The following is a 22,023-nucleotide window of genomic DNA, read 5'->3' on the forward strand; positions in this document are numbered from 1 at the left end:
CCTTTCATTCCATCCGCCCCAGCTCTCTCTGGCCCCCGGGGCTCAGTGAAGGGGCCCCGCTTCCCCACACCCTGGCTGAGGCTGAGCCAGGAAGCTGGCTTTGTCACATGTCATGGCTCAGCCCTCAGGCGGCTCTGGGAGCTGTGAGGGGCAGGTCTGGTGCAGCCCTCCCACACCCTGCTGTGCCAGGGTCTCCTCTGCCTGTCACCCACCCAGTGCTCCCTTCCCGGTTAGCCCAGGTCGCCTCACAGCTTCCCGCTGTTGACTCCTTATGTCTAATTGTTACACTGCAGTTGGATCAGTGAACATTTACTTTTGAATTTTTAGAGAGGTAGTTGCTATCATAGGCAGCTGTAAATATGATTAATAGTTGTTCATTAGGCAGGTGTTAGATTAGTTTAAATATCTTGAGTAAAAAAGATTGAGTAGAAAATCAGAGTTAGCCTAGGAAGGTGGCAAATATTTGTGAGCCCAGCACTCAGGAGGCAGAGGCAGGAGGATCGCTGCAAATTCAAGGCCAGCCTGGGCTACAGAGTGAGTTCAGAGCCAGCCAGAATTACATTGAGAGATCCTGTATTTAAGAACTACACCAAAAAATAAGATTTAATTCTCCTTTTTGACTTTTATTATAAACTCAGAAAGACTGTCTTTTGTAAGTTTTTTTTTTTTTTTTAAATTTTGGCATTGGATTGGAAATGTGTAATTTCTAATTCTAAATTAGTGATTAACATCGCCGTCTTTTTTTCTGCCTTCCAGCTCTTAGCTGGTCTTCGTTTCAGTGTACACCAGCAATCAGAAATGGATACTTCTGTGAAATTCGATTTACAGATCCAAAGGTATAAAAACAACTTGTGTTACCTTATATAACTATAAAGAAAACGTTGTAAATATATGTCTTGTACTTTAAATATTATAGAATAATAGAAATTTAGACTTCAGTTCTTGATGATAGGGCTTATGAAAATCAATGTTTAGGGGCTGAGAATTTAGCTTAGTGGCATAAGCACCTGCCTTGCAAGCAGGCGGTCCTAAGTTCGATCCCCAGTACCGGTAAAAAAAAAAAGAAAATCAATGTTTATATTATGAGTATTTTTCAACTTTGAGTTTATAAAGCAAAATTAAAAATCAGGAAATAAAACTTGATCATCTTGCAATTAAATGCTCATGAAAAGAATAGTTTGATTTAAAGGCTTTCATGGCTTTGTCACTTTGAATTTGTTCATGTCTAGTGTTGCTGGGTTTGTCAGTGTGTGATTTTGATGATAATTGTGCCCCGTGGAATCCTAAATGGGTTTTAATTTTCCTTTTCAGCTCTAATCTTTTTGACAGAGTGAGCCCAGTGGTGTCTTACAGAGTTGACCTTGCTGTGCTGGCCGCTGTGGAGATCCGTGGGTCAGTCTGATTACAGGGTTGGGTTCTTTGTTACTGTGCAGCCTTCAAAACGTTCCCAAGGCCCTGGCTCTGTTTGGGCAGTGGAGACTCCCTGGCCATTTGACTGTGGCAGTCAGTTCTGTAGAAATCAGCCCCTTGATCTGTTTCAAAGCTCCAGTTGTCCTTTGATGATCTTCTGAAAAGGAACAAGGCGTGACAATAAAACTCAGCAGAGAAGTGTGTGCAGCGTTTGCACCCAGGACTGACCAGCTCGCCTGTCCTGGTTGATGCATTGATAGCAGTCTTTGTGTATATTCACTTTGTGTAAAAGAGTTTTTTAAGTAGATCTGATTTTACTCATTTGAATTCTATTGAGGGTTCTTTTGAGAATGAACTGCCTGTGTCATTTCAGCATTCATGGTTGGTTTTCTTTGGTCATTATCTAGGGTCTCCAGTCCCGATCATATCTTTCTTCCGATTCCAAACTGGGAGCACAAGGAGAAGCCCGAGACGGAGGAAGACGTGGGGCCGGTCGTTCAGCACATCTATGAGGTCTGTGGCTGCAGGGTTTAGAGAGCAGCTAAGCTGCCTTTCCAAAACAATTCTGTGTCATTTTTTATGTGAACTCTGCGTAATTTAAGTATGTAGTATGGCTTTCTTTGGGAATTTCCCTCTTTACAAATTCATGTTTTTTAGCCCAGTAGCTTTGTGTTTAATGAAAGCAACCGATATAATTTGTTGTTTAAAATCAACTCATGCTACTTGAATAAAAGAAATAGGTCACTGGGAATTTTCCCATGAGCATTTTGTAGTTCTGTCTGAAACTGAAAATGCCTGTAGTAGATAACCAAAATTTTTTCATTTCTACAGGCAAAAGTAGATTTTAAATCATTCATCACTAACTCTTTAATATTGAACTCTTATTTTGTTCATCCCTGTGTTTATTAAAGACAGAAAACCCCAAGCTTCATCTTTTTGCATAAAGCTCATGTTATTCCAGTCCTGCTATGGATGTGATTTCTAAAGTTGATGAAGGAAAAGAGTCATAGAATACATTTCTGCCCTGGTGTTTACACTTCCTTTTCCTTATTAGCTGAGAAACAATGGTCCGAGTTCATTCAGCAAGGCAATGCTAAATCTGCAGTGGCCCTACAGATACAACAATAACACCTTGTTGTACATCCTTCATTATGACATCGATGGACCCATGAACTGCACTTCGGACATGGAGATCAACCCTTTGAGAATTCAGGTGATGTGCTGGGCAGCAGCTCTTCCCTACGATGTTGTTTTCCTGCTGTCTTTCTAGACTTAGAGAAACTTAACTATTCTAATACACAGATTCTGTAAAACGATTTCACATGGTAACCACTATGTGAAGAATTAGGTTATCCATAAAATGGGTCAATTAATTCTGTGGCGTTCAGTGAACCTTATATTTATGGAGTGCTAGGTAAGCCTCGGGTGAAAATTTTAAGGGATCCAGTTTGATTTTGGTCCCACTGAAGTTTATGTCAATGTACAATATGCCATTAGGCTGTTGTGTGTTGGAATTGCTGTCTTTGGAATAAGCATGTACTTTTTTTTTTTTTTTTTTTTTTTTTTTTTTTGGTACGAGGGATCGAGCTCACAACCTCGCGTTTGGCAGGCAGACGCTTATGCCACTGAGCCAAATCCCCAGCCCCTCATGTACCATTAATTGTGATGCTTGTTTTACCTGACCTAGGAAAACGTCATTTGATAGAATGATACATATTTTGGACATAGTCCTCTCCATCCTAGTACAGATATTTGCACAAGAAGCTGTTGTGCAGTGTGTTCTAAGGAGAGTTAAGACGAAATAAATGTGCATTTGTAATGGAGACTCACTACAGATGTACCGTGGAGTTCCAGGCTTTTCATTGCATATGCTTTCCTCACGTTCCCCTCTGACTCTGCAATCAGAGAAATCATGGCTAGGGACAGCTAACTTTCTGGGGATAATTAAGAGCTTTAATCTTTATTTTCTGTGCTCGCCACTCACCACCTACTAAGTGATGAATTTTTACCGTCCCCAATTGCACATACCGGGGTTTCTCAGACCTGGCGCTTCAGCTGACTGTGTCAGTGCACCATGGTTTCCACCGTGCTCACAGTGTGCTTGACTCTGCACTCCAGGTCTCATCTTCACAGGCGACTGAGAAGAATGACACAGGCGCTGGGCAAGGCGACGGGAACCATCTCATCGTCAAGCGGGATCTCGCCCTTAGCGAGGGCGATGTTCACACTTTGGTAAGTGCCATTGCAAGTACACGGTGGCAGGGACATTTCACAGACGTGACAGCAGCACTGATGCCAAAGAACTTTTCAAAAATAACAGCAGCTGAGCTGACAAAAAAGAACTGCATTTATTTTTACACTATTCAGTCATCTTACCTTCCTTTTTCTGACTCAAATTAATCCACGTTTTCAAGTCTTCTCTTCCTTAGACAGCTAATTAAGATATTTTATGTTCTAATTTTTTTTTACTGCAGTCCTGTATCTGACCTCTTTCTGAACTGAGAAGTCATACTGAGCAATAACTTATGTCCTGTAACTTTTTGAAAATGAACAGCTCTGCAAACCATCCCTGAGTAGGGAACCTGGTGTCATGTTTCTAATCAGTAGCAACTGATTACGGCCATGCCTCTGGATTGTGGGGTCCTCCATCCTCATCCAGGTCAACCCCTCAGGGACTTGGGGTCACCGAATCACCCGGCATCACCATTCTCAGCACATCCTCCACCTTCTGCCTCTGTCTTCTTAGTTTCCATTTTCAGACCTTTAACCCCAGAGTATCCCGGGCTCAGGTCCCCAGTTTCCTCTCTGCTTTTCCTCCATTCACTCACTAGCATGGTGCAGTCTGGGAGTGTGAACCAGGCCGGTCTCAAGTGTTCAGCAGCCTCAAGAGGCCAGTGTGCATCTCACTGTGGCGCAGACATCCCTGCACTGATGGGTCGGTTCCATCATCGCAGAGGGCAGTGCTGCACTGCCCGATCTTCCTAGCCTCGTGGCTCTCGGTACCGTCCAGGGCAGAGGCCGTCAGGTTTTGTCTCCGGCCGGATCCTCTGCATTGAGCTCCAGCCCCTCAGCTGCCTCCTAGGATGCCTCCTAGGGAGGAAACTGCAGACCTCACTCTAGAATACCTTGAGCTTTCCCAGCTCTGCTCTTTCCACAGTGGTCTGTAGTTAGTTAATAGCAGTGCGATTCTCTAAAACTCGCACCCCACAGCCTACAGTCCAACAAATCCTACCGTTACCTACTTTCCAAAATGCTGCAGATTGATGTCCCCTTGTCACAGCTCAGCCACTGTCCCCTCACCTCGGCCGCCTCCTCTCTCACTGGACTTGCCAAGCCCTTTCTATTGCTGCCTCTTCCCCGTTGCAGTTCATTTACCATGCAGAAGTCACAGTGATCCTTTAAATACGAGTGAGGTCAGGTCACCCCAGTGCCTGCCCATGTAATGAAAAATAAATAGCCAGAACGTACAGTTATCTTGAGGTGCAGCCTGATCTAGGCCTTCCCCGCCTCTCTGTCTGCATGTCCTCTCTTTTTCATGTGCTTCTCCCAGTTCCCACTTTGCTTTCCACTGAACAGACAGCCTCAGGCACGTGTGCGTCACAGCCTTGAGGAGCGCTGCTCCTCCTCCTCCACACTCTCTGTCCTGCGCTCCCTGTGACTGACTCTCTGTCTCCTTCTGGTGTCCAGAAGTGTCAGGTCCTAGCAGAGGGCGCGTGCAGTAACAACTGCCCCCTTCTACACCCCCAAACTCACTTTTGACCCTGCCCTCTCTGTCAAGAATTACTTATTTCAAAAATGAAAATAAGCATATCATATAGCAGTTTTGAGTATATTTCCAACACTGTGCCCCATGAATCAATGTAATTTGAAAACATTTCTATGACTCCAGAAAGTAATGCTGGGCGTATGAAGAAGTTGCTTCCCAGTGTCTTTCACTGCCAGCCCCTGGGCACCACTAAGCTGCTTCTGGGCCCCACTGCTTTGCCTGTTGTAGATGGGGGTCTCATGGATACCAGAGGGGTCCTGCTGTGCCTGGCTTCTAAGCATACTTTCAGGGATCATCCGTGTTTTGGTACTTGATGCATTTTTCCATCTGAGTAGTGGTCCGTCCTGTGGACCACTCACTGCTTTTGGCTTACCCACTCATAAATTTGGTGGATACTAAGATTGTTTCCACGTTTTGCCATGCTGCTATAGACATGCCTCCAAAAGTCTCCTTGGGAATAAGCTAAGCAGTGGGATTGCTGGGTCGTTTGGAACCTTTGTGTTTAACTTTTTAAGAACTATTTTCCAAGCATGAATATACGATGGTTGCAATTATTATCTGCTTTTGTTCATTCATACTTGTCCCAGTTGGTGTGAAGATATATTTCATTGTGATTTTCATTTGTGGCTTCTAACCAGTGATATTCCATGTGTTTTCATTAGTTTATCCTGATTGGGGTTTCAAATTCTTTGCCCACTTTTAGATTGGTTTGTTTTTTATTGAGTTGTAAAAAGTTCATGCATATTATGGTTATTACTGTTATCAAATATATATTTGCACAGATTTCCTTTTATTCCATGTGACTTGTTTTTTCATTTTTTGATAGTATGTTTAATGCACAAAAGTTTTAAAATCTTATTTACTCAGACTTTTATTGTCATATTAGGAAAAAAATCGTTTAAGCCTAGATCATGAAGTTTTACACTTAGATTTTTCTAGTTTTCTGAGTTCCACGCTTACAGCTCTTACATGTACAGCTCTGCTTCATTCTGAGTTAATGTTTGTATGTGGTGTGAGGTAGGGGCCTAGATTTATTCTTTTGCATAGGACTATTCTCTTTCCCTAGCATCATTTTCTGAAAAAAACTGTCTTCTCTGTCCCCTTAAGTTATTCTGGCACTTTGTTGAAAAAAAAATTAAACATAACACACAATTTCATTTCAATTCTATGTTGTAAACTTATTAATAGGTATTCGTTGTACAGATTAGTGGAATGCACTGTGATACGCCCGTACATGCACACATAGTTATGTCTGTCCACCCTTCTCCTCCTCACCACCCTTGCCCATCCTTAATAATCTCTCTTCACGCCAGATTTCCCTCTTACTGTCATTTGTTTCATTGTCCTATATGTGCGTTCTGATGCCAATATCAAAATTATTTTCACCACAGTAGCTCAGTGGTAAATTAGGAAGTTGGGAGGTGAGGAGCAGGTACCAGTGTTTCTTTTTCAGAACTGTTTGGGCTGCTTGGTTTCTTGCAACTCCATATGAATTTTAGGATCTGTTCATCCATTACTTTAAAAAAGGTACCTGGACTCTGGAGAGTAATTTTGTTGAGTCTGACTATCAATTTGGGAAGTGTTGTCATCTTAATAACACATCTTCTGTCAGTGAACACAGGCTTTCTATTTAGGTAGGTCTTCTTTAATTTCTTTCTAAAATGCTCTATAGTTTTCAGTGCTCTGGTTTTATACTTCCTTAGTGATACTAATTCTGTGTATTTTGTTCTTTTGGATCCTGTTTTAAATAGATTTTTCTTACTTTTGAAATTTTAATTTCCAGTGTGTATCTGTGTATTGATTCTCCCCTTTTGTGCTTATTAATTAATACTTGATTAGTTTTAGTATGGATTACTTAGTGTCCTCTAGACCCTGTCTTCTGTAAAGAGATAGCTTCTCTGTGTCTTTGTATGATGGGGTGGCCTAATTGTGTTAGCTAGAACCTTCTGTGCAGCGCTGAGTATTAGTGGCATGGGTGGACACCTGTTGTCACATTCATGGTCTTGCAGGGAAGGCATCCAGCCTCACACCCTCTTACAGAGATGCCCCTTGTCATTCTGTTCCTCTCCTCATTTCTATTCCTCTTCATCAGTTGGTGGTACTGCTTCATGGATGAGGATTATAGATTGTTCTTCTGTAATAAATCACATTAAAACTAGCCCCTTGATAACAAAAAGTGTATACTTCATTAATCAGCCTTTTTAAACAGCATACTTCTAAGACGAAAGAACTGAGATCTTCTCTCTTTGGTCTTTAAAGAAAAAGAGTAAAACAAATCACCTCATACTCAAACAGGAATGTGGTGGTAGAGTGAACTTTCCTTGTGAGGGACGCTTTTCTCTCACAGGGCTGTGGAGTCGCTCAGTGTTTGAAGATCATCTGCCAGGTGGGGCGACTGGACAGAGGGAAGAGTGCCATCCTCTATGTGAAGTCTCTGCTGTGGACTGAGACCTTCATGAACGTAAGTAGGTGGATGTGGTGCTCAGCAGACAGTCCCCCCGGGAAGTCAGAAGGGCCTGGCAGCTGAGAAATCACCTCCTGGTCCTATCCCTGCAGAAGGAAAACCAGAATCATTCCTATTCTCTGAAGTCATCTGCTTCGTTCAGCGTCATAGAGTTCCCTTATAAGAACCTCCCCATTGAGGACATCTCCAACTCCACCGTGGTAAGTCGTGGACTTAGGGAGAGGGAATGAATGCACTGTCTTGAAATGCCTTTGATGACTGTATTTGGTTTTTTTAAAAAATGGATATTTAACTGTTTCAACCATTTAAAAGAACAGAGTTGTCCGACAGGATTATAACCTTGTATAATATCAGTTACTTTCTTCCTCATATCTAGAACTGTTAAGACTAGACCTTTTAGCATCTTGACCATACTAATTTACTTTGGGGCTCTTTTAGGATATTTCCTCCTCGTAAAGTTAGAAAGTTGGAAATGAACTGCAACAAGTCAAGGCATTTTGAAAATGCTTAAGGATTCAAAGTGAAATACACCATCATAAACTGGGTTGGATTAGTTGAAAGTCTTTGCAGATGCACACAGGACTTATCCTTGGTTGGGAATTTCCTGCTTGCCTGTCCATGCTGTGACAGCAATGTGTAATTACTGAGTCATCGTAAGGAAAAAATACGGTGTGAATACCAGTAGAATAAAATTTAATAGGCACTCAGGTATTTAAACCAGCTAATTATTTTAAATACTAAATAGTTTTTCTCCCAACAGGTTACCACTAATGTCACCTGGGGTCTTCAGCCCACACCTATGCCTGTGCCCGTGTGGGTGATCATTTTAGCAGTTCTAGCAGGACTATTGCTACTGGCGGTGCTGGTGTTCGTGATGTACAGGGTGAGTGACAAACAGAAGGAGGGTGGAGCAGGGAGAGGGAGGAAACAGAAGAGGAGGAAAGGGAGGAGGCAAACAAGAATGAAAAGAAATAAGGGAGGAAGAAAAGGACCTACTACAGTACATGATAAGATTGATTATTATTCAAAGGAAGAGAAATTACACAAAGTACCAGTTAAGTTTTCTTGGTCATTGTCTTAGTTACTTTTCTCTCACAAAAACTTGACACCAACCTTAAAAGGGGAAAGGTTTATTTAGCTCACAGTTTGAGGAGGTTTCCGTCCATAGTTGACTGGCCCCAAGGCAGGTGGCACAGGTCAGAGGGGCAGCGGTTCACAGTGGCAGAGGGCAGAAAAACCGAGAGAGCAAGACAAGCCTCTCTCTGTCTCTTACTTTATATGCAGTCTACCGGGATTAGGATGGTGCCGATCAATCAGGGGATCGATCCAAAAATCGTCTACCGTTAGTCCCAGCATTCTTAATTCTAGCATTGCACTGGGAAACAGTCACACACTCCAGATTCAGCCACCTCTGAAAAACCCTGTGACCACATGAGGCCTTGAGGGACACCTCGCTGCAAACCATGACAGTGATAATATAGCCACTCAGGAGATACTATTATATATATATCCTCTATGATGTGAAATTAAGGTTGGCCTTTTGGTTTCAATTCCACAGATGGGCTTTTTTAAACGTGTCCGGCCGCCTCAAGAAGAACAAGAGAGGGAGCAGCTACAGCCTCAAGAAAATGGGGAAGGGAACTCAGAAGCTTAATTGTGACTTTTAAATCGCACCACATCCCAATTCATTAGGATTAACAACTTGATTGCAAATTTACAACTCCTTCATGAGGAATGAAATTCCCAGACTGGACTGCTAATCCTACCCCGCGGCCTCAGTTTAACCACAACCTAGAAAGCAATATCTATCAGTCTTCTTGTTATAAATAAGTTCAGACATACAGTTAACATGGGTGCCCTGGCTTCTATTTTTAGATATTTAAATGATGAAATGTTCAGCGATGGTTCTCACTCAGTGTACCGAGGGCAGAAAGTGCCTGAGTTACTACTTTATATAAAACAGTGCTTCCTGCAGTTCCTGCTTCTGAGCTCGCATGTTGCCTTCCACTGTTTGTTGCAGAAGTTTGAAAGCAATCCATCCTTGCACCTGAGTGCCCTCTTTTTTGTGCAGGTACTCAGTGCTGATAGACATTACACTACAGAGTCAACTTTCCGAGCTACTTTGTGATTGCATGAATTTAGGTTTTAATATCACTTACGGGTGGAAGTTCTTAATAACCATGTACTACCACTGCGATTCCATCCCAGAGCATGCAAGTGTATTTAAGGGGCCGAGCACTTCCTCAGACCTGCACGGCCCCGAGTTCAGCCTCAGCACTGGGAAAAAATTGATTTCTTTCCAGTAACAGCAACGGTACAATATTTGAATATGCAGATTGTATACATGGTGTTAACTTTTTATTTATATTTAATCTGCAGTCTATTTTATTTGCATTTAACTTGTATAATTTAAATTCTCCATCATCGTTTAAACCACCTTATATTGAAGATTGATTCTATAATCAAAATTCCTTTTTTCGCGTAATAGTTTAATTTCAGCTACCTAGGATGCTTAAAGCCATATGGAGTTGGAAATTGTTTCCAAACTACATCTATTCCATTGTTTTTGTCTGGTTATTTTCAATTCAAAAAAAGGAAGCATTTTAATTATGTAATTATGTCTGCTTGTAGTTCTTTGGTTATTAATAGTTCTTAAATGAGAGCAGAGCTTTTAGTTGGTATTAATTTATTTTCCTCCCATGTCTGTATTTTTTTTCTTATAATTCTGAAGCTTTACTGAGAGCAAACAGGTTGAGATCATTTTTGTAACGTGCAGGAACCTAGATCCCTGCCCTCACCTCATGAGAGCTTCCCTAAACTAGAACTGTGGCCCCCTGGGTGCCTCCTAGCCCAAGCACAGTGCCACCCATGCAGACGGTGCCTCAGTTTAAGCAAAGCCATGTCCAAAACTAGCCTCAGCTCTCAGAATAACTGCTAAAAGGTACTCTTCTAGGCAGTTCAAGTTACTGAAAAACTTTTAAAGTGTTCTTAGGTTTTTAACATAAATTACTTCTCTAGAGTTTTTAATAAAAGCAGCATAGGTGACAAGTAGTTTTATATGCATGGTATATGTGATTCATTTGCAATTCGCAGGATCTAGGAATGACTATCAATTATATCTATTTTTGTGCAATTACATCATGTTGTACACAAGAAATTGAGAGTTTAATAGCTTCTTAACTGCCATCCTTACTAGGCAATGTTAAATGTTTCCCTTAAATAATTGACTATTTTTCTATGTTTTAAAAATAATTGAAATTTATCGTGTGCTGTAATTCCATGCACAAGTGGCTGAGCCGACCTGGAGAATATTTTTATAAAATAGAAACACATTTAGATGAATTGCATAAATCACAGCCTAGAAAGACCCTGTAGTTAGCTGTAGTGAATTTTAAAATTAATGGGTTTCAGAGTATAAAATTTATTAGTAGTTTGAGAGATCGTAGTCATGTCCAATAAGTATTTTTTATCATCAGTAGATTTACATTTTTAGAAAAAAATACTTTTTTCCTAGGGTCAGGTGTCACCTACCACCAGACAGTCACTAAGTTGCTCTGTAGCAAGTCTTACCTTGTTTTGTTTCCTTTCTAATAGCTTTGTTTCTGAAAATACCCATCAGATAGAAATTTACTCTTTGACAAAAGTGTCAGTATTTTGTTTTGCACTGTCTTACTTTTATGGCCTCTATACCAAGGAATAATCTATTGAGATTTAAATATATTACAATTACCACAGTGTTTTAAATTGTCTTTATAAAGTGCAGTTTTAAGTATTGTTAGAGATTTTTCTTTCAAAAATGAAAATATTTCTCAATAAAAATATGGAGTATAATTTGAAAGTTTGCTCTCTGAGGAAAATGCTGAGATTCCTTTTACCTTAAAGTAACATATGAGTATACTTTACTAAATATCAAAAATAGTTTTATGAAATCTATTTTAATCACTAGACATTTTCAGTAGTACTATAGTTGTGACTTGCTGAGATTAAAATTTGAAGCATAAAATTGCCATGATGATTCAATTTTTAAAAAATGAGTAAGCGAGAGCCTATTAAAGCATTTGAGGTAAATGAGAAATACTGACATTAATGCTGATTTCTTATAGAGGTACTTATTTCAGAACTGATATTCTGAGAAACATTTGTGTGAGGGTCATTTTTCTTCTCTTTTCGCTTGTGATTAATTGTCATCTTAATTCTGATTCAAAGTTCCTCATGATTCTGAAAGGCAAAGCAATTAGTCAAAACATTGGCACAGTTCCATCTCTTACGAAATTACTAATAGTTAATTCTCATGAATGTAATCCTTTATATAAGGAGAAGCTTCAAGTGTTAGTAAGAGAGACTTTACTGGCTTCTTAACACGAGTGTGAAATATTCTAGATAGTAAATCATGACTCTAAGGGAGATTACGTGGCAGACATACCGTATGTGATAGATTGGTTGCTTTCTGTAAGCAGACAGAATGTGTAAGTTAATACGTGTTACTGTCTTGCAGAATGTCGTGATGAATACAGGTGGAGAAGGATACGGTGTCCTTGGGGTACCTGCGTGTGGCTTTTACCTGTTTGTGTCACCTTGATTGTACTTATGAATAGCATATATATAAAGTCATTTGATAAATGATTTATAAAGGGAGAATTCGGAAATTATGTATAGGATCCAAAAAGGTCAATAAAATTACTAAATACTCAGTACTTTGAAAAATGTCCCTTTTAACTTGTTGCTTGGCTAATTTGAATAATGAACCTATGATTTGGCAGCATGCGGTGTATACTTAATATTTCTTTGTAATTTCTGTTACACAATGATCCTTTAGAGAGAGGTACTGAATCTTTGATTTTTGTTGTCATTCTCAAGTGCAATATAACAATTAAACCTAGATCATATCAAAGTCATCATTAATTTAGTAAGCCTAATCTGAACCGAGATGTATTAGTATTTTTGATTACAGGAAAGAGTGATTCTGCTGTACATATACAAGTGAAATGATTTACCCCTCAAAGGGTCCATTCTACATTTTATTTCAGGCTGGATATGAACTATGAACTATGCCTTAACAACTTTGAAACACTTTGAAATCTCTGAAGACAGGTTGGAAGCTATGTGTCTCAAATTAATTTGCTAACATAGAAAGTAATTATCTTAGCTTCTCTTCTGGTCACCCACATTGGGTAGGACCTACAATGAGTTTGTTCTCCAATCTGTCATTTGCTAACTTGGATTCAGTGAGTGAAAGCTGATGCAGGGCTCTGCTCAGTTTCCGCTGTGTAACTTGTGACTGTACAATAAACTGGATCGAATGGTGTCACTTTGTGTGTGGGTTTCATCCTTCCTTCTGTAGTGTTTTGCTTTTTTTCTTTTTGGTACCAGGGATCAAACTCATGACCTTGCATTTACCAGTCAAGTGCTTGAGCCACTGAGCTAAATCCCCAGCCTATTGCATTGGTTTTTAATCACATGAGCCAGCTATCATGCACAGAAAGTGTGACCTCAAAGTGACATACTTCTCTAAAAGTTCTTAAGAGTGCTGCTCATTTGAAGAAAACAAAAAAGCAAAGGGAATCAGGTGTTAAAATACCCGCTGAGAAAAATAAATGTGTGTTTGCTTGAAATCTAAGAGTCTTTTCATTTTTAAATAATTACTTCTTTTGTCACGTAACGTTTATTTTCATCTTGTCAGATTATTACTAAAATCCACATTTCTTTGTTTCCTGACTTCGTATGCATCTGCAGTTCTACAAGTTGAACATTCCTAATCCAGAACCCCCAACCCCAAATCTCCAAAATCTGAGGCTTTCTGAGCAGGCTGCCATGCTTTACTTTACCAAAAAGTTTATGCAGATATTCCAAAAACTGAAAAACCTCTGAAATCGGAGCCAGATTTGGTGCCAGGCCTTTCAGATAAAGGAAACCCAGCCTGTGTAAAAAGTTGTATGTTCGTCTGTGACTTGGGGTACTCACTGTGACTAGAAACTCAGGTGGGAACGCCAGAAAAGGAGGCAACCACAGTAGGGAGGGAGAAATGTGCCCCCCACGCCTGGGTGACCCCTGAACTGTGCATGTGCAAATCAGGGAGGCTCCAGGGTGCCCAAAAAGAGCAGCAAGCCAAAGGCTGGAAGGGTAGGATTCATTCCACTATGGGAGAAACAAAAATTGGAGTTCAACTCTTACACAGACACATTCTTAGAAAAACCCCAGTCTTTTCCAAACCTCCATTAAACCTCTGCCTTGGGAGTAAATAGTGCATCTCAAGATCCATTAACTCTCCCTAGAACAAAAGGTTAAAATCTTTAAAATAGGCCCAGTTTGACAAAGCATGAAACCAAGCTTCCTCAAATCAAGTGAGTTTCCCGTGATGGAACTATCTGGGTAAAGGCAGTAGAGGAAGATAACACAGTCCAGAGTCCACAGTGTGTGTGTGTGCATACAAGGGAAGAAATAGGAACACGAGAAATAGCTGCAGTCCTGAGAAAAACCAGTCATAGAAACAAATAAATTAGCAGGTATGACTTTAAAGAACAATATGAGAGTTCATAATAAAGCCTGAATACAATGGGGAAAGAAAGAGGTGGGCATTTTAGGAGAGATTTGGAAACTAACACCAGAGACCCAGATGGAAATTTTAGGTTTCAAATTATATCTGGCAGAGGGATTACCTCAGTGGCATTAGCACCTCTTGGCAAACGTGAGGTCATGAGTTTAGTCCCCATTACAAAAAAAAAAAAAAAAAAAAAAAAATCCATTGGAGGGGGATTAAAAGAGTGGGTGGAATAAAAGGACAAATTTAGAGATGAGTCAATAGTATTTATCCAAATTTACACACACACACACACACACACACACACACACACGATTGCCAAAAACAAAAATAGACTTGACTTTGGGGAGAATCTAACTTTGTGGAAGAGTCTCAAAAAATGGTAAATTGTTTGAAGTTATTTGAAGCTAAAAGAAATTCTCAAATTTCTCAAATTCTCAAATTTGATTTTTAAAAATACCAACTTACAATTTACAATTTCTGGAAGCCCAGTGAACCTCAAAGAAGACAAAAAATCAAAATTTTGAAGGCACCTTTTGGTTAAACTTGAAAACCACAGGTTAGAACCCGGCTTCAGCCCATTGAAGGGTAAGCAGTGCCTGGACTTTATTGCATGCCCAAAGCTGGATTCAAAGGCAGGATTCAAACTCCTGGCCCAATACACATTTTGCTGTGCAATGCTGTCTATAATTTATAAAATGGATTTGTTATTATCCGGTGAGTAGACTGAGATGTGTCAATATTATTTTTCAAATAATATTTTTATTCACTCTCTAATGTTCTAAATCCCCTAGAAAGCACCATGGTTAAGTTCTGTCTTATACCCAGTCGGCCAATTTCGTGAAGCATAAAGAAACAGAAATTGTTTTCATAGAAGTAGTGCCTGTATTTTGAATTTGGATTTAACACGGTAATTTAACATCACATATTAAGAGCACCATTTATTTCAAAGTATTCCATTCCAAAGCATTAGTGCTCCATTTTTGAGGGTGCTGGAGTAGGACTCTTCAGGAATTACTTTTTGACAATCCTATGTGGAGCGTATTGACCAGTTATTACAGCTTCTCCCCAACGTGCAAAATGATGAGTATCATAAGTATCAGTGTTTAATGTAGATAATTCTGCTCTCTGCCAGAGTAACAGAAATTACTCTTGGCCTTGTGAAGAGTATTTGTAAATGCACCCCCAAAATTCTAGAAGCTTATAAATGGGTTCCTCTTTGAACAGTGCAGTTAAGAGTGTAGAAGTAAGAACCAGAGCTCCCCCAAAGTGAACTGCAGCCACTCTCAGCAAGAAGGCCCCAAGCTCCTCTAATGACAACAGCCGAGTTCATGTCAGGGGAGCCAGCATGACAAGCTCTGCCAGGAGACTCAATGGCTCTAAACAACAACGCCACTTAGGAGAAGCCACAGCGCTACTCTGCCTTTCCAGGTCTCCTTTTTATGCTGGCAACAGCCCTCAGGTGGGCCATCCGTCCTCAGCACCGCGCTGATTCAGTTCAGCTGGTGTTTAATGACCTCCAGTTACCAATCCCCTACACTCTATGTCATGCTTGTCCGTTCTGTTGCTGACTATTGGGTTATTTCCGCCCTGGCTATTTCCCCCCTGGCACAGTACCACCACTGTGACCATGTGTGCTGAGCCTTTTGTTTAACACCTGTTTGCACTTCTTTAGCGTACACATGCAGAAATAGGGTGCCTGGCTCATCGGGTAATTCTATCTCTTTCCCTTTGAACAAACTGCTGGCTTTCGAAAGTGGCTGTATTGTTTTACTTTTCAAACCATGAATGAGGGCTCACCAGTCTCACCAGTCTCACCAGTCTCACCAGTGCTTGTTATTTTATGGTTTTTAGTTCTCATAGTTGTCCCAGCAGATGGGAAGAGGCAACTCTTTGTGCTTTTGAATTGCGGTTCCTTGTAACTGATAATACTGCGCATCTTTGTGTGTGCTTTTTGGCCATTTTTAGTCCTTTTCTGGAAAAATGACTATTCAAGGGGCTGGGGATTTAGCTCAGCGGCATAAGCACCTGCCTTGCAAGCAGGCAGTCGTGAGTTCGATCCCCGGTACCGATAAAAATGAAAAAGACAAAAACAAAAAAAAAAAAAAAGAAAAAGAAAAATGACTATTCAAATCCTTTGCTTTTTTAAAAAAAATTGGTTTGTCTTTTTTTTTTTTTTTTTTTTTGTTAATTCTAAAAGTCCAATTCTCCTGCTCCAGGGCTTTTACCAGATACATGATTTATACATACTTTCACCCAATGTGTCTTTTTACTTTCTCGATAGTGTTTGATGTACAAAAGTTTTAAGTTTAATAAAGTACAGTTTATATATTTTATGGCTGTTCTTGTCCTTTGGGCTTTGGGTGTGAGACTAAGAAACCACTGCTGAATCCAAGGCCAGGAAGAATCATTCCTGTGTTTCTTCTTCTAAGAGTTTTGAAATTTTAACTTTTACATTCAGGTCTTTGATCCAATTTGAGCTGATTTTGTAAGTGATGTGAGGGATCCAGTTTCATCCTTCTGCACACGGCTGTCCAGTTCCCCAGCATCACTAGTCCACAAGACTGTTTCCTTTCACTAAATGCTTTGGTAGTCTTGTGGTGGATCAGTCAGCCATGGACAAACAGGTGTAATTTTATAGTCTCAACTGTTTCCTAATCATCAATAGGTCTATTCTTTAAGCCAGCGTAATAGTGTCTTCATTTCCATTTTGAAATCAGGTAGTGTGAGTCTTTTTGTTCTTTATATTTGGGATTGCTTTTGCGGTTCAGAATTACGTATGAATTTTAGAATCGGCTTGCAGTTGCCAGAAAAGAGTGACCTGGGATTGCAAAAAGCACTGTGTTGATTATACAGATCAATTTAGGGAGTGCAGTCTTTTTATCAATCTTAAAATTTCCAATCCATAGATAGGGGATATTTTTCTATTAAATCTCTCAATGTTTCTGAATAAGTTTTACAACTCCCAAAGTAAAAGTTTTGCACTCATTTTGTTAAATTTATTCTTTCTGGTGTTCTAATAAATTGGTTTCACTTTTGGATTGTTACTGTGAGTATGCATATGCAAACACAGTTGATTTTGTCTACAGAGAGGGCCCCCATGCTCCAGAATGAACGTCCCATGCTCAGTCAGATCTGCAAAATGCTTCTTACTATGTGAGCTAATGCATAATAAAACCCAGTTTGTATACATGTAAGATTCATGTATGAAGCAGAACAAATACACATCGCCTGCACAAAAGGAATAATTGGTGGCACTTACTCAAGAGTGCCTATGAGCAGAAACCCTAAGTATTTTACATGTTACCTCTTTTGGCTCTATTATTTCTCGAGCCGTACAGATGAGGAAACCGAGTCTCAGGTCTGATGTGAGTCATCAGAGGATGATCACGGATTTCAGAGCTGTCCTCCTCCATTGACAACTCTGTCTCTTAAAGCTCAGTTAAGTAATCAAACCATCAGGGTCCGCTGGAGACATGGCTGGAACTCAATGGTCCTGGCCCCGTCGAGCCTGAACTAGTGAGGACACAAGCAGGTAGGTATTAGGGTGCTGGGAGGAAATAAAGGATGCGAGGTCAGCTTATGGCAGGGTATCTGAGCACAAGGATCTCAGGAAAGGGGTCCGAGGAAAAGTAGTGTCTTGGGATTTATGGGAAGGGTCCAGGTAAGGGGTGGGGATGCAGGCAGAGGATGCATCACAATGGGAAGGCTCAGACAGCAGGCTCCTGTGTTTCTGCAGAAATGGGGTTTCTGACATTAAAGATGACAGCATATTGAGCATGAACATTCTCATGGATTATGTACCTGGAAATAACTTCCGGGGTTAACTGACACCTCCCGCTCTCTGTGAAACGCACTGACTTTGTCGCAAGTGCTGTCAGGTCAGCAGATTCGTCTTCGTCTTCGTGAGCATCCACTTGTTTTCATCCCCACGTGATGGTTTGTGTGTGCACAGAAAGGCAGTCATTTTTCCTGCCCATTTTTTCTTTGCTGGTTCTGTGTTATAGGAAAAAAAGAAGATATGAGTGTCAGAGAAGAATAATTGCATCTATGGAAACAAAATTTATTAATATGTGTGAGAAAATTGTAAAAACGTGAGAGGGGACAAACGTACATGGATTGGGCACTCAAAGTGACAGAGTTGTTTAGACCTCTTTCCACCCACTGTAAATGATAGGGGTGCCGTCACAATTGTGGTGTGCAACTCAAACTCTAGGATGCGGTTAGATACCTAGAATTTCCATCTTTTTAGACTGTTTCCTTTAAAAATATACTTGTACTAACATCTATTAATTTATAATATATTGGGTTTCAATGCACATAATATATGTTGATGATATCCATGTCTCTATTATCCTCAGTTTCAGTACCCCCTCATCTTTCTATGCTCTCATTCTATAGCTCAGGCTGGCCATGATCCTCCTGCCTCAGCCTCCTCCAGTGCTGGGATTATAGGTGTACACCACCATGCCCAGGTCCCTCTTGTATAATAAGAGTCTCTCTTGTTCTTTCCTGTCATCTGTTTCAGATTCCACACAGTAGGGAGAACATAAGATATTTGCCTTTCCAGGTCAGACTTGTTTTGCAAAGAAATATTCTTGGCCCTTTGACAAAAGATTGGTAAGTGTACATTTACTTGTTTTTATGATAAAATAAGTAGCTTGAGATAGAGTTAAAATATTGATTTTATGTATCTCGACCACCTTCTTGGATTCACCAATTACCAGCTCTGATTGCCTGCAATCATCAAGCTTTTGTATATTGTAGCAATTAAGCACTAACTGTATGAATCATGAAGCATTTAAAGTCCATCTAACTGCTTAAGAGGGACAAAACGTCTCTCTTTTAATAGTCCACGATATTGAAAGCCTTGAGGTCCACCTCTGCTAAGAGCTGGGTTTCAGTGGATTTCCCCGCAGCAGGTCTGCTGTACTAAGACACGATACCGCATCCTCCCATCACCTTTGTCAGGAGGACGGAATCCTAGCAGCTCTCCTTTCCTTTTGAACCACAAATCAGGTTTTGGAGGCGTTCCATTTTCCTTGCTTCTCTGAGGTCCAGGGTAGCTTGGAGGAGAATACAGCAGAGCGGTCCTGGAGACCAGGACAGCGCTCAAGTTCCCAAAGCCCCTCTGCCTTTAGTTCCTGCGCGGCGCCGAGGTTTGTGCAGCTCGTGGGCAGCCTGGCTCACTGAAAGTACTGTGCTGAGCAAGTGTGTGTCATGACTATTTTTAAGGACCTGGCTTCCAGTCTTTTCTCTATTTAAAGCTGTCCATCCTCCCCTAGATTTACTGGTCACGCCTTTAAGTACATCCTGCTAGTACAGCGCACACGTCTGGGCTTTACACATACGCGTACACACACAAACCACGTGCTGTTTAGATGGCCCGGTTCTCCAATTTCTGCGAGGAACTCTTATTCCTTTTATGCTACTTCCCCAGCAGGGCACGGCCCCCTCGCCAAGCACAGTCGGTTTCTTCCAATTCTGTGCAACTTCTGAGCGTTTTAATGCTTTTCCAGTTGTTACCAGCACACTGGATATTTCGTTTATTCCTCTCCTCTAAGAGATGACGTGTGCTTAGAACACAGGATTGTATTTGACTTTTTCCAGTCACCTGACTAAAGTCTGGCACATAGGAAAGGCCTAGCTAAGTGCTGGGAAGTTGTTTTCGCACCCATGAAAAGTGTAGGCAGGCAACGGTTGGGAAAAAAATGTACTTAAACCTAGTTTATGTTGCAACAAGGAATTCCCACTCAGGCAAAAAAAAGGAAGTTTATTCAAAATCTGGAAAGCCTCAATCCAAGTTCTCCATCAGCAATGATGGTGCTGACGCAACACAACCGATTCGGTGGAAGCTCTGGCTGTTGGATGCCTTGAGCCTGGCTATGAATTACAAGAGGTGTGCACGGTGGCGCACGCCTGCGGTCCCAGCACTTAGGCTGAGGCAGGAGGATTGCAAGTCTGAGTACCATCTTGGCAAGTTAACAAAACCTTGAAAGAAAATGAATGCATCAATGAATGATAAACAGGCTAGGGGTGGAGCTCAATCTGAAGACCCTGAATTGAATCCCCAGTACAGGGAAAAGAGTGTTACATGAGGGTAACCAATGTACAACTTTCTTTTCTACTTTGGGGTCGGGCAGGAGGAATTTTATGCACTCAGCAGATTTTCCCGCCGTCTCTCAGGGGACTGCAGGGTTTGCAGGCTCCAGGCCCCAGCGGGGCGCTGGGATCTCGCATCTGGGCCTCCGCCCCGCGCGCGCCCCCCGCCCGCCCCGCTCGCCCCGCCCGGCGCGTCACGTGAGCGCGGATGCACACTCCCGCCTCGGCCTCCCCCTCCCGGCGGGGAGCGGGCGGAGGCGCACGGCGCGGACATGCCGCGCGGGCCTGCGGCTCCCGGCCATGGCGAGGCTCGGCGCGCGCGCGCCCTGCGCCCTGCGGCTCGGCCTGGTCCTCGCGCTGCTGCGGGCGCTGCAGCTCCCCGCGGCCGCGGGCGCCGAGCTCGGCCGCTCCGACCTCAGCCTCATCCGGCAGCAGCAGCAGAAGCAGCGCACGGAGGCCGAGGACGAGCGGCCAGGGACGCCCGGGGCGTCCGCCACCCCGCCGGGGCCGGGTAAGTGCGGGCCGGGCCTCGCTGGCGCCGGGCCGGGCAGGGGCGCGGGGCGGCGGGTGCCTCGCGGGTGGGTGGCGCCTTCCCCTTCCCTCCTGCCTCGCGGATCCTTCCTTCCCCGGCCTGGGAGGGATGCACCCACGCGCGCACTCACACGCGCACACACGCACGGGCACACACGCGCACCCACGGTCCCCAGCATTTCGTCCTCGGTCCCCAGCTCGCGGGGCCGGAGAGATCGCGCCGCCCGCCCTCGCAGCCTCTAACCCGCCTTGCCCTGGCGACTGTATTTAAATTTAGACCGGGAGAAAAAAATCCGGATCGATTGGATTATTTCTCTCTCCTTAGCCCAGAAAGGGGTGGGGGAGCCTGCAATACAATAAGGTGAAACAGTGAGCTCGGGTTGAGGGCGGGAGGAGAAGGCGCGTCCCGCAGGTCCGGCTCCCGGTAGCGGATTCCCCCGCAGCTGTGCCCGCGCTCCATTGCGGGGCGCAGGCCTGGGGCGCCGAGGGCAGGCGAGGCCGGCGGCTGGCGCGCCCACCCCTCCGCTCCCTACGATTGATCCGCGCGCATCGCCAGGCCCTGCCCCGCCCTGCCCTGCCCGGGTGTGGAGATGCCGCCTGCTTTTTGGAGGGCAGGGGGAGCCAGTCAGTTTCCTAGAGAATTATGCGAGGACGATTATTTTTGTTTGAAAATCCTGCCTGGTAACGAACGTTATGCAAGATGCCGAAATGAGATTCAGAGCGGGATCCGCATCTTACGTTGTGTCGCTTGCTCGTCGTTAGAGAGCAGCGCTCACGCAGCTGTGATTCCCCCGCGCGGCCTGGGCTCGAGTCACCAACGTGTGCAGGACAGCCAGCGTCTCCGACGCCCTCTGACACCATTAGTAACGCTCAAGTGTGGCCAGAAGTCCGGAAAGATGGGCAGTGCGCCCTGATTTTCCCTGTCCAGCCTGCAATACTTGGAAGCCAGGACCCCGAGGTGTGGGCGAGGCTCCTGCTGGACACACGCAGAACTTAAAGAAATTGGACACAGGGTGTAATCCATTGAATGTTTTCCCTACAAGAAAAATTTCATAAATTAACTATGAAACGGAGGTCTGGGTGCGTGCTGACGGACTTTATGGCTGACATTTGCCTTTTAGGAATAGTAGGTGCGTGGGCTTTGGCCACCGTGATGTATGTGTGTTGCAATGAAACTTACTGGTAATTGCAGGAACCGCTGTAAGGCATTGG

General features: G+C 42.7%; 2 protein-coding genes and 1 long non-coding RNA gene across 6 annotated transcripts in view; 2 read left to right on the top strand and 1 right to left on the bottom strand.

Moving 5' to 3' along the window:
• The window catches only part of Itgav (integrin subunit alpha V), a 76,859-nt gene extending 63,911 nt beyond the window's left edge, over positions 1–12,948 (top strand). For all 3 annotated transcript variants that reach the window (XM_063259411.1, XM_063259413.1, XM_063259412.1), the window contains 9 exons: positions 757–836; positions 1,312–1,392; positions 1,818–1,923; positions 2,465–2,623; positions 3,529–3,642; positions 7,524–7,637; positions 7,733–7,840; positions 8,401–8,523; positions 9,199–12,948. In XM_063259411.1, the coding sequence (XP_063115481.1) occupies positions 757–836; positions 1,312–1,392; positions 1,818–1,923; positions 2,465–2,623; positions 3,529–3,642; positions 7,524–7,637; positions 7,733–7,840; positions 8,401–8,523; positions 9,199–9,294 (981 nt within the window). In that variant the 3' untranslated portion in view covers positions 9,295–12,948. The remainder of the gene's footprint in view (positions 1–756; positions 837–1,311; positions 1,393–1,817; positions 1,924–2,464; positions 2,624–3,528; positions 3,643–7,523; positions 7,638–7,732; positions 7,841–8,400; positions 8,524–9,198) is intronic.
• Positions 7,590–21,838, bottom strand: LOC134478330 (uncharacterized). Its single transcript, XR_010050919.1, has 3 exons — positions 21,550–21,838; positions 17,983–18,174; positions 7,590–7,726 (listed from the first exon to the last, which is right to left on the bottom strand). It is a non-coding gene; the product is annotated as an uncharacterized LOC134478330 (long non-coding RNA).
• Positions 20,530–22,023, top strand: part of Fam171b (family with sequence similarity 171 member B) — a 66,421-nt gene continuing 64,927 nt past the window's right edge. Inside the window, exon 1 of one of the 2 annotated variants that reach the window (XM_063259415.1) lies at positions 20,530–20,791. In XM_063259415.1, the coding sequence (XP_063115485.1) occupies positions 20,581–20,791 (211 nt within the window). In that variant the 5' untranslated portion in view covers positions 20,530–20,580. The remainder of the gene's footprint in view (positions 20,792–22,023) is intronic. The other variant, XM_063259414.1, reaches the window with a different exon arrangement.

Source organism: Cavia porcellus, unplaced genomic scaffold, assembly GCF_034190915.1.
Source record: "Cavia porcellus strain 051 isolate PalLab524CR breed Dunkin Hartley unplaced genomic scaffold, mCavPor4.1 scaffold_12, whole genome shotgun sequence".
Lineage (NCBI taxonomy): Eukaryota > Metazoa > Chordata > Mammalia > Rodentia > Caviidae > Cavia > Cavia porcellus.